Source organism: Lepisma saccharinum, chromosome 11 (assembly GCF_977018435.1).
Source record: "Lepisma saccharinum chromosome 11, izLepSacc3.1, whole genome shotgun sequence".
Lineage (NCBI taxonomy): Eukaryota > Metazoa > Arthropoda > Insecta > Zygentoma > Lepismatidae > Lepisma > Lepisma saccharinum.
Genome location: NC_139239.1, coordinates 15,411,650 through 15,428,326, shown reverse-complemented (window position 1 = coordinate 15,428,326; position 16,677 = coordinate 15,411,650). Strand labels below are relative to the sequence as shown.

Here is a 16,677-nt window from a genome sequence, read left to right as displayed (position 1 = left end):
ATAGAATGAATGAAGATAGGAAAGCCAAGCAAGTGATGGAGATGAGGGTTGAGGGTAGAGTAGGAAGAGGCAGGCCAAGAAATACATGGGAAGATAGAATAGAAAAGATAGGATTAAAATATGGAAGAATGAGTCGAGACCGGACGGAGTGGATGAGATGGACAGAACGAGGTACCCGACGCTTAACAGCATAAGGGAATGGAAGAGAAGAAGAAGAAGAAGAGTTTTTGGTGCAACATATAACTGATGCACAGAAAGAAAATAATGTTCTTTTGAATCGACCTCTCTTTATTGAGTCGAGTTACGAGCAACACCTCGTAGGTAGCGAACGATGTCTGTCCTATCATATGTAGCAACCAGTGTTTCAAGTCGAACACAACCGTTTTTGTATCTCTTTCTTGGACCCTCGACGATTCCACTGATTATCTGTCCATAGCGAGTTTCGTTCAGAGATACTTCCCGACGCAGGACTTCCAGAACCGCCAAATCGTGGGATGGTCGGCGGAAACATGCGACTGGAATCCTCGATGCCAGCCCTCCACAGCATTGTTTGTTTTTCCATCTCCATTTAGGACAGCTTCGTAGTGATTCCAAAGTTCCACGGAGAACTTAATAATCGTAATAGACTGCTGCTTCTTTCTGAGTAGTGTTGTTTCATTGTGTCAATAGGCGGCAGATGAGATGCCACTTCAGATTCAGCAGACTCCAAAAATCTCTCCAAAAGTTGAGAACTATTCACTACATAACACATTGTTGAAGTGATGAGGAAGTAACTAACATTCAGTATTTATAGTCACTGAAAAGTGAAAGTGAATGACAGAGGTAAGAGGTGAAAGGATATAAGGTGAAAGACACCAATTTGTCCTAGCACCAAAATGACCTGGCACCAAAATGTCAACAACAAAATGTCCGGCTTCCTTTAAAATAGATGTTATGTAATCAAAAAAGTATAGTGTTTCGTGCAAAATAAAAACAAAGTTTGAATTTTGCACAATTTCGCATAATTAGACTCCGCGAAAGTGTCACGCTGCATCCGTGAATGGCCAAAATGCCGGAAAAGTATCGGCTGGTATCGGTATATGAATTCCAACCGATTCTTTCCAGATACCGATTCCGCTGCGGCATCAGCTCATTCCTGTAAATAATATATCTATAGTAAGGTACGTGAACCAAAGATGGCCCTGGTTAAGCTTCCACGGCAATTTACAAATCTCCGAGACATAAATTTCTGAAATTAAAAGAAACAACTCCTATAACTATTAACAACGTGTACCAAATGGATAGTTTGTAACATTGCTTGTATCTTAAAAAAAAAAAAAAAAAAAAAATACAAAATCGTTACATCTGTTCCCCAGGTGGCACATGGTGGACCACGGCTTATAGTTGGCTTTGAAAATGATGCTTGTGCACAACAGAATATATTTCTTCATGCTTTTTACATCTAATTAGAGATAATGTTTGGTGTCAAACTTTTGATTGTTGACATGCATTATAGACAGAAACGACGAATAGCGGACCTCCGTGGAGGACTGGTCTCCACAGTCCCTACGACGCCAGTGGTTCCCCAATAATTTAAATACAATGGCTGCTGGCAGCCCGTGACAATTCGTTTTCTGCAGGGTGCACCTGAGGGGGACTGGGTATATTAATGTACTGCCATTTCTTAGCTGTCCATAATACTAATATGATTTTCGTACCTTATATGAGAACCAGACCGACACCCGGGTTGTTTCATGTTTCAAAATATCAAACAAACCATGTAAAGTTATCTCCGACCTGAAAAATGGCCAAGAATTGTAATGAAGTTGTGGCAAATATTCCGTGGCTTGATATAAACAGTATTTGGTTTGCGAGAGATACTGGGATCGTTGCCCAGCATCTCCACCACGTATCATTCTAAAGAATGATGCGATCAGAACCAGTCACTTTGCAATTAATTGCTGGGTGATGTAAGTTATTCATCATTCATCCTCTGATGAGAGCACTCGTCATTGGCATGACGAGTTAACGCTTGGCAATACGAAAGGTACAAATAAGATTAAGGAACTAAACTGCAGAAAAGACAATGGTCACTCCTTGGGTTTTGTGAACCTTTGAACCAGAATCATGGCTGGGTGTAAGGATAGTTACCTGTCTATCTCATGAATTATGATGAATAAAATATACGAAGTCCTCTGTTGGCTTCTCTATTGGTTGACCAGAGCGTCGTCTCACTTCTGCCCCACTGCTCTCCTAACCTCTTCTCCCTTCTCAACTCCAATCCAATGTCAGTCACCTCTCAGCTTGTCTCCTCTCTATATCCCTAGGCCATGGAGCTCTTCCTCCATGCCGAATCGTGTTTTTAATTGCCACTATGCAAACCTCTGACTCCATAGGCAGAATCTGTTTCCTGAATAGCTCAGGAGGTTTGCATAGCACAACACTGTGCATTGTTTACATGCCTCAGAGGTTGAGACAACTGAGAAAAACAAGTGAATGCCCTGGTCAACGTGAAGCATTCAGAGAGGCTTTATAAAATAAACATATAATCTTAGGGATTGATACGTTCTACCGCCGTGGAGAAAATTTTCCATGTTGGAAATTTAAAAGTCAAATCGCAAAGCTTGACATGACCCAGGTTCGCCATAACATTAAAAGAGCCGCACTGGCGAAGTAGAAATAGAAGCGAGAAGTTCATCTGTACAGTAATTAGTGACCCCAAAACAATTTATGTATGTGGTAAACCTTCTGTAATACACGAAAAATGTATGTATGCCTCAATAGAACTGTGTTCTTGCGGCACCATTAATCTAATAAATAAACAAATAATTAAAATATTAATTTTCTCCAACCTCCATTATTGCCAATCACACATCTCAGGAGATGCTTTCATTAATCCACATCCAAGAATAGGCATATTTCAAAATACCAAAGATCTGGTTACAAAAGGAGAGTTTGAGGGGAATAATAGCCGTTTTGTGTATTTTTGCGATATAAGCAAACCTAAAGTAACACTTATTGTCAAGGAACAGAGAAAAATATTTTTTTTTTGCACGGTGTTACCCACCCACACACATTTGCACCATTTAACCATTCTTCTCTTTTAATTTCAGGGGAATTACCCGCCGCAGTGCAGCATGGGAATTCCAGCGTGCCTTTTGGATCTTCTAATTTTTTGTTGGAAATATGGTGTCTGGTGCTGGCCTTACGTTTCGCTGTATGCAGGTGACATTGACATGTATAAGACAAGGAGTATTCCCCATTTCCCTCAGGTAAGAAGCTTATCTCTACAGGCAGTAATTACACTAGACAAAGCAGTGTCAAATCTGTTTTTCGTGCGTGAAATTGCCACCAAATAGTCATACAATGTCCCTTCTGTTTCCTACCACGACGCGTTTCTGCCTCTTGGGTTAGCGCAACAATAAGGATAAATGATAAACTGACAAAAGAGATGATGGTGAGAGATGAAGATTAGAACCTGGTTCGTATGTACGTACAGTACATTAAGGTAACCCCGCTGCCACAGAGACCAATTGATTCTCTATCCAACATTTGGCACTAGCTATTCGGAGAAGGTGTGTTAATTTGTGGATTTGTGTGTGCAACAAGTGTTGTGCCCATTTAAGGGATTTGTACATACAACAAATTTGTCCCAAACAAATGCTTTAGCACAGACTTCTAACCCCTTTTTGCGTAATTTATGATCATAATAAAGTCTTTGATGCTGCTGCTACTACTAGTACTAGTAGTAGTAGTAGTAATAGTAATAATAATAATAAAGCCATTATTAATGTTGTTGTTATTATTTTTATTGGTACGTTCATCCTGGTACATCCCCACCCCCAGACAAAAATTAGTGGTTGCACCTCTGGTATTATATTGTTCGGCAAATTTTGTCTGACCAAAATAATTTAGGTAATTAATTCGGCATAAACGGACGGGGGAGACAAATGTTCTATCTTTTTGGGGGGAGTGCGTCATGGGCCTTGGGGGGGGGATGGGCACCCCTGGGGAGAAGCAATACTTCCATTTGCGTAGGTGAAAACTGTCACTTATTAATTTATGCTGGGTTTAGTAATACACATGGCATAATGCTGATACACAAGTTCCAAATAACAGCCTTGAATCACGGTTCATATCTCAGTCTTTCACTATTCCAAAACACTTACACGCGCAGTCAGCAACACGTTCAACTTCCATTAGTTTAAACATAGCAAAAGAAACATTCAACAAACTTACAAATTGTTACATCCATGTCCTTTTCATCTTCAACCACATTCTAGATTATTACATTTTTCTAAATGTACTCTCTTCACAAAAGGATATGTTTCATTAAAAGAGGAGGTCAAAATTTAACTCTAAATACTATAATAACAGAATAATGTTTTTGCAAATTATTGCTTGAACAGAATCACTACCATGTCCATATTTCGTCAGGAGATAGCAATCGCCTATTTCTCTTCGCACTCATTTTCTTTCCCCTTTGCCCCCTCCTCTTTGAGCTTAGTTTGGCAATTTGTTCCCTCAGCTCAAATCAGGGGAGATTGATCCTCCGCGGGGGAGGAAAAAAAATTCGCTCTCTCATTTTCCGGCATTCCCTGCGCCGAAGAGAAGAGAAAGGCTGGTGTGATTTATTAATTTCCGGATTATTAGCAACACGAGACGAGACCGGGATATGCTCCTTCCCCTCATGATAAAAGATTACAAGATAGTCGAATCACGTAGATGTGGAGGGGGGAAGACCCCTTTGGCAGAGGGCGCTTTCCCCATCGCTTCTGCATTTATCACATTCTGGACGATTCCAGGGTGGGAAATGAAAAAAAAGAGTGGGGGGACACGAAGGAGAGAGATTTGATAGCCCTAGCTGTGAGGTGCGGTTATTCATTTTCCTCTGTGTGTTGTATTTAAAGGTGAAAAATTGCTGAGGGGCCTTCAATGAAGTTTCTTCTTTCATTCTTCAATTATTGCAGGCAGAACACCCAATAATGGCGAATATTGAAGATTTTACATACAACAACAAATAGATGGAATTAGTGAGTAAGGATTGACCCTTTCCATAAAAGAGTGGTTAGCACAACGCTTTACGATGCCAAGGGCCCCCAGGTTCGAATCCCCGCCAGGGCATGGGTCTACTTTCCTTTCTTCAATTTCATCATATCATCACGCATCCTCATCTTTGCGATTAGCCATATGTGATAGATAAGCGAAGTAAAATAAACTAAGTCAATTATTTTTTAAAACTCTTTAATTCTTCTTTAGCATGCCACGTTTTTGTTAAAATTATATTACGATTTGTAAAATGACGAAATTCTAAAGGAGAACACGCAACTTTCTTTGTAGCGCATCGGTTAGAAAGTTTCAGGAATATGGATTTTCAAAATACATTTTTTCACATGTACTTTGCCCTCTTTTAAAAGTAGCGCGTTTTCAATTATGTGACTAATCATTAAAAAGGATGCCTCAATACCATCTTGGAGGATGACAATTATTATTTTCCCCCTCCTAAAAGTAATAATATACTTTCGCTCTCTGAATCTCCCATATAAATGCTAGGGGCCGTCTGCTTCAGCCGAGTTTACTGCTTCTCCGGTGACGTCACGCGTTCGTGCAAGATCGGCAATCTTCGGATGGCTTTACCTAATCTCTATATTCCTTGTTCTTAACCGTTTTCAGGCGAAACGGTTACACCTTCCCACTGACACAGTGGTACCAGACACAATAAGTATTCATTACCAGAAATTGGATATGTTTGAACAGTAAAATATTAGAAGTATACATTTATCTGGCACAGTGAAATTTTGTACGCCGTGGAAACAATGCAAGCAGGAACGCGTGATCTTCTACTTGACAAAATAATTTAAACAAATCACCAATGCTATTTGAAATAATGCGGAATAGAATAGCGTCTGACAAAAACATAAACTATAAATAAATATAAGGAACTTGAAAGTTAATAACTTCGGCTTCAATTCACTGATCAATATGAAACTTATGACAATCCTTACAACAATTAGAAACGAATCAACTATTCCTTTTGAGTATATTAAATGTATTAAGCTTGCCGCTATTTATACATTTAGATATACTGATTATAAGGTTAACGATTATAAAGGCGGCCATATTGGAAAATTGGCTGAAGGCATTAATAAAATATTTACGAACATATGTATGAATTATTAACTGTAAAAGTAAGTAAAAGTATAATAAAGATGAGACAATATAATAGCCATAATATAATAATGTTTGTTAAATAATATGACACAGCGAAGTAATGGACAATTCGCGGTCATTACATCAGCATTATGTATTGTATCTACGGGTAAGATTCTGTCGGTGTTATATACCTATGAGTAAATGTCCCGGCGATGTTATACGAGTATTGGCAAATTTTCATCGTTACTGTATTGGTATAGGTGTATTTCACATTGTCACTGAATTCGTAAACTTATCCTGAGCGTTATGTCCTTTGTTACCTTGACGGCAGTACAGTTGTGGAAAGAAATAATTCTTCTATAAGAATACTGGTATTAAGGCTCTATGGCATCGTACAGCGAAGGATATTCATCTTGTTAATGATGTGTGTGTGTGTTGGATATGTAATTAATGGTCGTAGCACAGGCAAATGGTTTAATTAAGTTTGCATTTTAATTATTTCTTATGTCCATTATTAATAGCCTTCTGTTTTCTTCCTGATAAAAGTTCTTACAACCACTTTCGTGCGATTGCAAAAACATACATGCAAACTTACCATTTGTTTCTACGTTGCTGCCTTTGTTTTTCTGCTCGACGCGAGTGCACGAAAGGATTAGGATAACTTGGGAAAAAGAGTTATCTGGGAAGATCTATGTGGCGAAATTCTCAATTTTCTGGTAGTGGAGAGGAGACGCATGTTACACTTGGTAAAGAGCAATTACGCAATGGAGATAAAGATGTGTTCGTCTACGGGAAGAAGGAAAAAAATTGCTTCTCTGATAATGGGAGACGTTTTTGCCTTATCTGTGGGAAAGATCACGACGTAGACAGATGATGCAGGTCGACCCCTCGGAATCATTGGCTTGCATGTTCTCTAAATTAAGATGTGTGATATGGAAGTCGCAGTGGATGCTGAAAGAGGAATGTTCACGCAAGATTACAAACGAGAAGAATTTGCTGAAAAAGGGGCTTTAATGCGAAAGAAAACTGCATCTACTGTGAAGGGAAGTTTTCGATTTGTCCCAGGTCCTAAGGCTATGACACAGATAAGGGTGTTATACTCATCGAACTCGGGTAGAAAATCATCTTCGCTGAGGATTACTGTCCGCAAGAAGTTTTAGTATTGTCCGCTGATAGGCGCCACTCGTACTTTTCGTTTTACATCTCGACGAACATTGAACAAGTGCTAAATGTCAAACCTGTGGAAGAAATAAGGCCAAGTTTTCCGCTTGCCAATAGCAAGTGACGCCTCTCAACGGACGATACTAGAACTTCTTGCGGAAAGCTCTTCATAGCAGCAGGTCATCGAGGATGATTTCCTGCCTCAGTATAATACGTTTGTCTGTGGTCATGGCTTCGTTGGATTCGGTTTCGGTAGAACTTTTATACTGACGTGCTGTCGAAAATGGCAGAACAAACAATACCATGTGAACAAGTTTGGGCAGTCACTCGTGTGTCTAGTTACTGTGTCATGCACGGTTGTGTTTCACCAACCACCGCATGGAACCAATAATTTTGTTTTCTTCGACCGAATTCGCCGCAAATGTAGTGACGTGCGCTTTTTATACTTCACTTCTTTCGTAAAGAATTGCAAACATATCAGCCAAGAAGTATGACAACCCGAAGCCAGGAAACTGTGACTTAAAATTACTGGAGGATTGCCAACCTCATTAACCCTTTTCTCTTTCCAGTTATATTTTCAGTAAATGCCTTTTCAGTGTAACATTTTTTCAGCCGTTTCCGTTCATTCTACACATCAAACTCTACCAGCACACTGACGATTTTCCTGATGCAATGTGACCACCACATCGTCAGAAAGTTTGTCACTCAAACTGGACAGAGAAAAAGTTATGCCCAAACCGTTGTGACCATAGAGTTTCATGCAAAAGTACCAAACGTCATGGTGCTCATTACATCATGTATTTGGTAAACTTGGGGTATGTTTGATAACAAATCTGCAAATGGTTGGTTAAAGTTATCAGTGTTATACACAAATGCGGTGTACGTTTGTTTTCAAATGTTCTTGAATCTGAACCAAAATATTATCAAATAACTTCATATGTTCTATTTTATTTTCTCATATATTTACATTATGTTATGTGTGTCTAAACGTACCTTTCTTTGCTGTTTCAGGAATAAGATGGAAACTAACAGAAAATATTGTGAACTGTTTCCATAATTTTGTTTCTGGCGAATTGAAGTTTTTCCTCTAAAGAACATAATCATAAGGTAAGTACAGATTGCATTCATGTCATTGTTTTATCTGTTTATGTAGCAACATTGCAAGTCACATAAATTGTACATATCTGATTGTCGGAGCACCAAGAGAATCCATAACCGTTTTAAACTTCGGCAGAACCTTTCGTCGATGCCAGCAAAGCCGTTTTCGAATCTTTCTCTACTTTTGATAAATCGATATTATATTCCAAGCTTAGAATCATCTTGTGCTTTGTTTTTGCTGTTTTCTAGATAGATGTGAAGGAAAATAGGATTGTATAGGACTAAACTATAGCTTAGGAATGACTACTTGCAACATACGAGAATATTTTATATGAAAACATAAATGATATAAAGCAAAATGCAGGGTAAATAGTGAAATTTCGATACAATATTTTACGACAATACAGAGTAATTGCTACTTATGTAAAGTCTAGAAAAAGTAGAACAAGACGTTACAAATAATTTTCCAGTTATACACGAGATAATACTAGCCATGTGGCGCGATCTATAAGTGTTAGAATCGTCGAACTGTATTTTTACGGGTGACCCTGATCGAGCACGAGGAGTAGCAAGAGGAGGAACTACAGGCTGTCTTGGCCACTGCGTGTCATTCTGCTCTTACTTTGTTAGAGGTGTCCACCAACCAAACGGCGAGTACGTGGCCGCTGGTCGCCTGCAAAAGTACAGCTCATCATCAGCTCTAGAGTTCTCGCCACTAGAACAGTCCAGTCAAGCTCACGCCATCCACCTACAGTGTTGCCAATTATTAAGAATTTCAACCTACGAAATCGACCGCATACGTACAATGCGCGAAGTTTCAACTGAGCAACTTAGAAGAAGCGTGGAAACCCTGGAGGGAGGAGCCAAGGGGAAGCTCCAACCTTGATTGGACTGTTTTCGTGGCGAGAGCTATAGTCAAGGATTCAAAGGTTTTTTAGGCCGATTAATAAGGCAGGGACTACTTCTAATGACAACAGAGAATCGTGTCTTGTTAAAGGGGATGATGCTGTCCTCCTAATGCACTGCCATAGCAGGTCTACGTTAAATATCAGGTTACTTTCCTCTAAATACGTTATTCCTTATACTGTCTTGTTATTTACTTTCATTATGTAAATTGGGTGCTTTGAAAATTATGTTGAGAGGATTGCATGGCGATTTTTATAATTCGTTTAACCTCGTACGAGTTAGTGAAAGACTAGTCAACGTGAAAAATTGTCTTCTTCATATATTGTCTCTTGGATCACTTGATTATTAACTGGGAATCATATTATAACTAGGAGAATGCCTATCTAGGAAATATTAACTATCAAGCAAACAACAAACTCGTCTAATTAATGACCTTATAAAGTGCATCATAATTATATATATGGTCCTGTCTCATTATATATATATTAAATATATATTAAATGAGGCAGGAAATTCTTGTTGCTCAGCCTTGACAGTATGTACAAAGCATAACAGGTATTTTTCTTTGTCGTCTTTTCCCAAAAAATACAGTTTTTAGAAATTAGACTATATAACATTTGCAACAGGTGTTCCAGGATATATATTTCGGAATCAGATGTAATTTTCCGATGCCTTGCATATTTCTTTGATCATTGCGTGTCTTTCCGTCCATGGGTCTCTTTAATCACATAGTATTAGTTCATAGTGTATCTATTGTTTAAAAAATGTTAATATTTTGGGATACTACAAACATAATTAGCTTGCATGCAATGTTATGGATCATGTGTTTGTATGTATAATAAAATGTATTATGATAACATATTGTAGATTGGATGATAGTAAGCTTAGTGTCACATATTCCCTGTATCAAGTAATTATTTGTTACTAACAGTAACTTTCATGTATGTATATATGTATTATTTGTGATCATTTCATTTGACTTCCAAAATTTTTAATATCAATAACAAATTCTTAACGACACATGAAAAGGAAAATAAATACATTGCAGGTGAAGAATAAACATGTCTTGAACGCTCGTAAGTTTAGGGTGATTAAGAGGATAGTTAAATCCTTACGAATACAGGAAAATATTCCATCAGCTTAAAATAAAATTAGAGTTCTGGAGACCTTAAAGAAACTCCGATCTTATCTTCCTCACAATTTTGACAATGTTTACAATACAGCGCCTAGAATAACGTAGTGTGGAAAACTGCATGCTTCTGCGCTCTCAGGCTGGTTCCACTCGAAAATGATCCGCTAGAGGCGCTGGTGTTGAACCCGGTGCTTGCTATTCGTCTGCTTATAATGGAAGTAAATGGAGTTTTCGCTGCAACGTCTGATTCTTTTACATGAAGCATTTCTATGAATGTGATAATTGCTATGATATTTGGTACAGTGGTCGCAAAGATATTAACGAACATTCTAGACAGTCGACCACGTCCTGTTATCGTCATACTTTCGTTAATAATACGGGAGAAAAAATACGCGTGGAATGCTCTTGGCAACTAAATGTTTGTGTATGAATTAGGTTCATTATTATTATTATCATCATCATCATTTCTTTTAAAGATATACACACTGAAGCATTTCTATTTTTGATATTTACTGTCTTTTCTTCCGCTTTAAACTAATCGCGGCGATGATGATAATGATGATTGCATGAAACGACAAGGGGAACCCCACAAAACTTTCTTAGTGCCATCGACATGAGTGTAAGGAAACTTTCAAACCAATGGGACAAGCGACACGGGATGTTCACACTGTCACACTAGTGACACACACTTCCAGACTGTAAAATAGCATTCATTGCACATGAGGGTCCAAACAGCAAACGACACGTTCATATGGCGTATTCGCGTGCTACTTGTTACTTCGGTCGGAAAGCTCCTTAAAGGAAGGGTGCTGAGACCGAAGCGACGAGCTACAGTGGGAGTTCCCAACTAAGTGACATGCGACACGATGCCTTCAGTCTATTAGCAAGCGTTGCTTGCGAACAACAGATAGGCGACACGATAAACCGCACTTGTCGCTTTGTCGCTTCTCCGTCGCTCAAACTGGGCCATTTCCTCTATAGCTCGCAACATGTTGCCGTGGTTTGTTGTTCGCGCATACGCGATGCAATGAGTGTCTTGCTTTAGTGAGATTGCGCACCAAAGCGACAAGCGGCAGTGACACTTATCGCTTGAGGATTTCACCAACCGAACGCTGGCCTGTGCTTCCCGTCATGCCGCTACGATGTGAAATGTTGCTCTTGATTGGCTCCTTTCCAAGCAACATGTGTGACTTCGGTATGAAAGTTGCCTTGGACCGAATGACCCGTGTCGCTTTGGTGTGAAAACCTCGTATCGTTTGTCGCGTGTCGCTTTGGTGTAAAATCTCCTTGAGGAAACGGCGCAGTCAGAGCTTTTGTTCGAAAGGCTGCATTGATTTCCGACTGCTCGCTTTCAAGCGACATTTGTGGTTTGTCGCCTCGGTATGAAATATCTCTCGGGATACTATTTATATTCTAATAACATAGAAAAATAAACTCTAATACACAGTCCGAGAACTGACGTCCGGAATCACATTGCGATATGTTTCTTCTTGTGTTACGCATGCTATTTATTTATTAATTTTATTTTACTTTTCTTTCCAAATTAATGACATTTCGTGACTGCAAATCACTCCACAAATATAACTGTTTCCATCAATTCACTTACCGCCTTTCTAGAGAAACAAATCTACACAATATATTCCAAAAACTAACTAAGCCGCATTACTTTCATAACAAAATTAGCGCCTGGGTCGATCGCACTGCCATCTACTTGTCATCGTCTCGGGGAACCAGTTTCTTGGGTCGTTTTCCACACTACGTTATTCAAGGCGCTGTAGTTTACAAGATTTGGCAACGCTGAAGGCACAAGTGTCTCTTTGCGTTGTCAACATTGTGATGAAAATGTTTTCTCTTTAAGTTGGTCTTTTCATTTCAATTCATGTAAAAATAACTATGAGAGATGTAACACAAGTTACATTCATAATATTCCACTTATCCATTTATTTCGATCTTTCTCTAATTTTAAACCAACTAATTCTAGACCTCAGAATGAAGCAGAAGTAAATCATGGCGTATTACTTTACGTTTCAAGTTACCAACCTTCGACCTGTAATATTTTAGTGCTGCCATCTGTAGTTTCAACTAGAAATCCTAATGAGTGCAACTGCAATTCACACCTTCACTAATCCCCAACAGGAAAAATACTTAAACGCACCTGTTAAATTGTTTGTAACGGTGGCCAACCGAAATAATGGATTCTGGTTTCTCAATGAACAGATCCACCTGGACAGTTGGCAATTGTGTGGCCGGATTATTTTCGACCAGAAAACAAAGTTGGAAACATAAACATGCAGAAGACCTGCACTGGGATTCGAAAGCCATGCAAATCTAAATTTACTCTGTAATTAATTAGGAATTCTATTGTTTAATTGTAATTAAACACAACTGGCCTTGTTGGGGTGTATTAACGACACTTCAGAAAATTCAAGGGCGCCACAAATGGATAATAAAATGTATAGGATATGAAAATATAGATAAAAAAATATGGAGCTCAGTTAGGAATTTTTAATCATGTAGTAAGTTTAGTGTCAATCCAAGAAGAAAAATTGTTTTGAGACTTGAAATATGAAAATTACTGAAATATTATTCTAAGAAATGGGCTGCACTAGGAGGAAAAGAAGGGAAGATAGGATTGATAGAAAGGAAGAAATTAAGAAATCTTGAAACAGATGTGCTCGCTCTTATCATTTACTATCTTGCCTCTGTCTCTTACCTGTATAGTCACTCTCAGTGCTCTTTCTCTCTTTCTTCTCCTTCCGCCTCTATGTTCTTCTCCATTTGTTTCCTTCTCTTTCCTTTCTCTCTCTTTCTATATATCTCTCTCCCTTTGCTTTTCTCACAATCTTTCTTTTTCCTCTCTCTTTCTGCTCTTATTTCTCCCTCTCGGTTTCTACTCTTTCTTTTCTTCTCTTTCCTCTCTCTTCCTTTCTTCTTTCCCTCCCTCTTTATATTAATCTATTTTTCTTTTCTCTTTCTGCTGTTCTCTTTCATTCCTTCCCCCTCTTTCTCCATATATATACGTACTCTTCTCTCTTTCTTTCCTTATCTTTACTCTTTCAATATCTCCTCTTCTCTTCATCTTTCCCTTTTCTTTCATTCGTCTCTTTCTCTCTGCTCATCTCTCTTCCTTACCTCCTCTTTCCTCTTGCTTTGTCTCTGTCGTTCCTTCCTTCTTTCTTTCTCTCCTCTCTGCTCTGTTCTCCCTTCTCTTCCCCCTCTCTCTCTACCGAAACATTAGTAGCGAAATTGTTAATTGACCACTCAACGCACCACCGAAGCTTTGTTTCTTTCGAACCTCAGAAGAAATTATAACTAGGGGATGAAGATTTCGTTTTAACGACAACACCGAAAAGGAAAGCAAATTAGTGTTTAAAATGTATTTGGGTAGGTAAAGGAGGCAAATTTTCGGTGTTTCGGAATCGCGAAATTGCGCGAATTATGCCATTTTTCATAATAACACCGAATTTGACACTTTCACACGAAAATCTCCTCGAAACATGCAATATAAACTGGGGATAACACTTCATTTGCTCAAAAATAACTACCTGAAGCGCTAGTCTGTGATTAGTAGTGTACGTACGTGGTGATAGTTCGATTCCAAAGAAATTGTCACGCGTCATTTATTGCAGTTTGGCACAGACATGACTGACAGTGTCTAACCTCGTCCTGAAATAGAATTCGCTCGGTGCGACTTTCCCAGAAGTAAAATTTCGTAGGAACGGGAAAATTTTCAGGGAGAAGCACCTGTTGTGTTTCGGGGGGAGGGGGATGAAACTTGTATGTGTGTGTACACAAAATGGTCGCAGAGGGATATTTTGGCATTGTTAGGGAATTGTGACGTGTATGATTCTGTTCAAAGATTTGGGTGTTATTCAATAAACATTTCATATTTATTGGCTGATGAGATGAAATAGTTTACCAAATGGAAGAAATTTGGTCATTTATCATAAAGGTAAGCCAGTTTTGTCATTAAAAGCAAAATTTGTCTCAATTTTCCAGAATGGAAACAATGTGAAAATCTTAAGCATAGAAGGAACAGTAAAAATGCATGTAAAAATAACACCGAATTTCTCCAGAAACCGCGAAAACTAACAACGAATTGCAGTAAAAAATACCATCGGAATTCAGGTAATAATAAAACGAAAACTTTACGTCCCTAATTTATGTCATATTTCCGAGTGAACTTCGTAACAATGAGTTCATGCAAACTCTAGTGTACTACATATATACATTTCAATTTATGAAGTTTAAGTTTCAAATATTAATATTGGAAGTGTAAAAATGTTTTGAATAATGAAGGTGTGGCAAACAAACTATCAACTGCTTTCATAGTTTTGTAAGAAAGTAATAAATTGAACATTTAATGTTTAATTCTTGAAACATAAACTCTTTGGAAGTAAAGTATTTCTTATTGAGTCCTTAATTTTACACACAGCGACACATAGTGGCTCATCAAGCAAATGATGATAATATTCGCTGTAGGGATATCGTGTTATTATATATATTGATATACCCTCGTATAATTACCTCCCATTGTAGCAATTTATTTCCACCTCAAAAAAAACTTTCATAAAAGGGTGTCCTTCGGGAAAAAGTTTACCTCGTGATAAAAGTTCGTTTTATTTTAACAAATTAACGAACTGATTACTATTCTTTATTTTCAGGTCTTTTTTTAATGATTCCGATACAATCAGCCCCACACAGCCCCTCACAAAGCCAAGGATGGCCCAAACAAGGAACAAGCATCTAATGAAACTTCGAACTAAAAAGATGTGTGTAACATAGTCTAGTATATGTTCTAAATACTTCACAATGGACAACTTAACAAGAGGATTTTTTACTTAAATGTTATTAGTGAATTACAGACTACAGTGTTTTAACACGATAACTTTTTTGTTATATCATGTTCGGTAATAATACTACTAATAATAAACAATTCAAAGGACGAAGAACAATGTTGTATTGTGTCTTTCTTTCTTGTTTTGTTTTGAGCTCAAGTTACGTGAGGTTTATATCACTCAATACACGTGATCTTCAGCTTCTAAATTCCATGTGGAAGAAAACTACATAACAATATATACATATATACATAGAATAACGACCTATACATTCATATATACATATATATATGCATAGAGTATTTATTTTTGTAATTAAACAAATAAAAAATAATCTGGCAGTTTCTCCTGTTCTTTAAAAAATATATAAATAAATTTGTGACACTTAATTGTATTCTTTCGACGTAGATTACTAACGATTGTTACGAATAAAGAAAAGTCAGAAAATAGTTTGTTTTCCCTTATTTTTGGTGTGGTGTGATATTTATCATATAGTTGTAATGTAGTGTGATAGTACATGATTTAGCTAGTAGATTTTGGTATTGTCGTATAACTTTTCTGGTGCTGGTTATGTATTTTGTGGGTAAGGTACAAAATGACTTAAATTAATCATGAAACTATTATATTGTCGTAGGTACTAAAGGAATTAACTACTGCTTCACCAGTTTGTGGATTTATGTGTAATGTATTTACTAACATGTTATTGCTTTTTACATTATTGCCTTCCTCTTCTACTGTTATTTCTTCACTCCCCTAAAACTATTGTCTTCCTCTTCTACTGTGTTTGCCCTACTCTCATACGGGTATTCCCTTCCTCTTCTATTGTTTTCCCTTCTATTTTTACTGTTATTTCCCTATTCTCCTACTGCTATTCCCTTCCTCTTCTATTGTTTTTGCCCTACCCTCCTGCTGCTATTCCCTTCCTATTCTCTTGCTATCTCCTTCCTATTTCTACTGTTATTTCCCTATTCTCCTACTGCTAAGGCCTTCCTCTTCTACTGTTTTTGCTTTATTCTCATGCTGCTATTCCCTTCCTATTCTATTGCTATCTTCTTCCTATTTCTACTATTATTTCACTATTCTCCTACTGCTAAGGTCTTCCTATTCTACTGTTTTTGCTTTACTCTCATGCTGCTATTCCCTTCCTATTCTATTGCAATTCCATTCCAGTTCTACTGTTATTTCTCTATTCTTCAACTGCTATTACTCTCCTCTTCTACTCTTTTTGGCCCACTTTTCTACTGCTATTCTCTTACTCTTCTACTGCTATTCCCTTACACTTTTACTATTAGTGCCTTCCTCTTCCACTGTTATTGCTCTCCTCTTCTTACATTAAAATTATGATTGTTGGTTTGTTAGAATATAGCACCACTTTCGTCCAATCTATTCTCCATCCGCTGCAAAAATGAA

The 16,677-nt window shown here is 37.8% G+C and overlaps 1 protein-coding gene across 1 annotated transcript in view; it reads left to right on the top strand.

Moving 5' to 3' along the window:
* LOC145995146 (lachesin-like) overlaps positions 1-15,691 on the top strand; it is a 99,498-nt gene extending 83,807 nt beyond the window's left edge. Inside the window, exons 5-7 of the mRNA XM_083131692.1 lie at positions 3,093-3,251; positions 8,305-8,400; positions 15,094-15,691. Coding sequence (XP_082987818.1) covers positions 3,093-3,208 — 116 coding nt within the window. The 3' untranslated portion in view covers positions 3,209-3,251; positions 8,305-8,400; positions 15,094-15,691. The remainder of the gene's footprint in view (positions 1-3,092; positions 3,252-8,304; positions 8,401-15,093) is intronic.
* Positions 15,692-16,677: the final 986 nt, after the last annotated feature.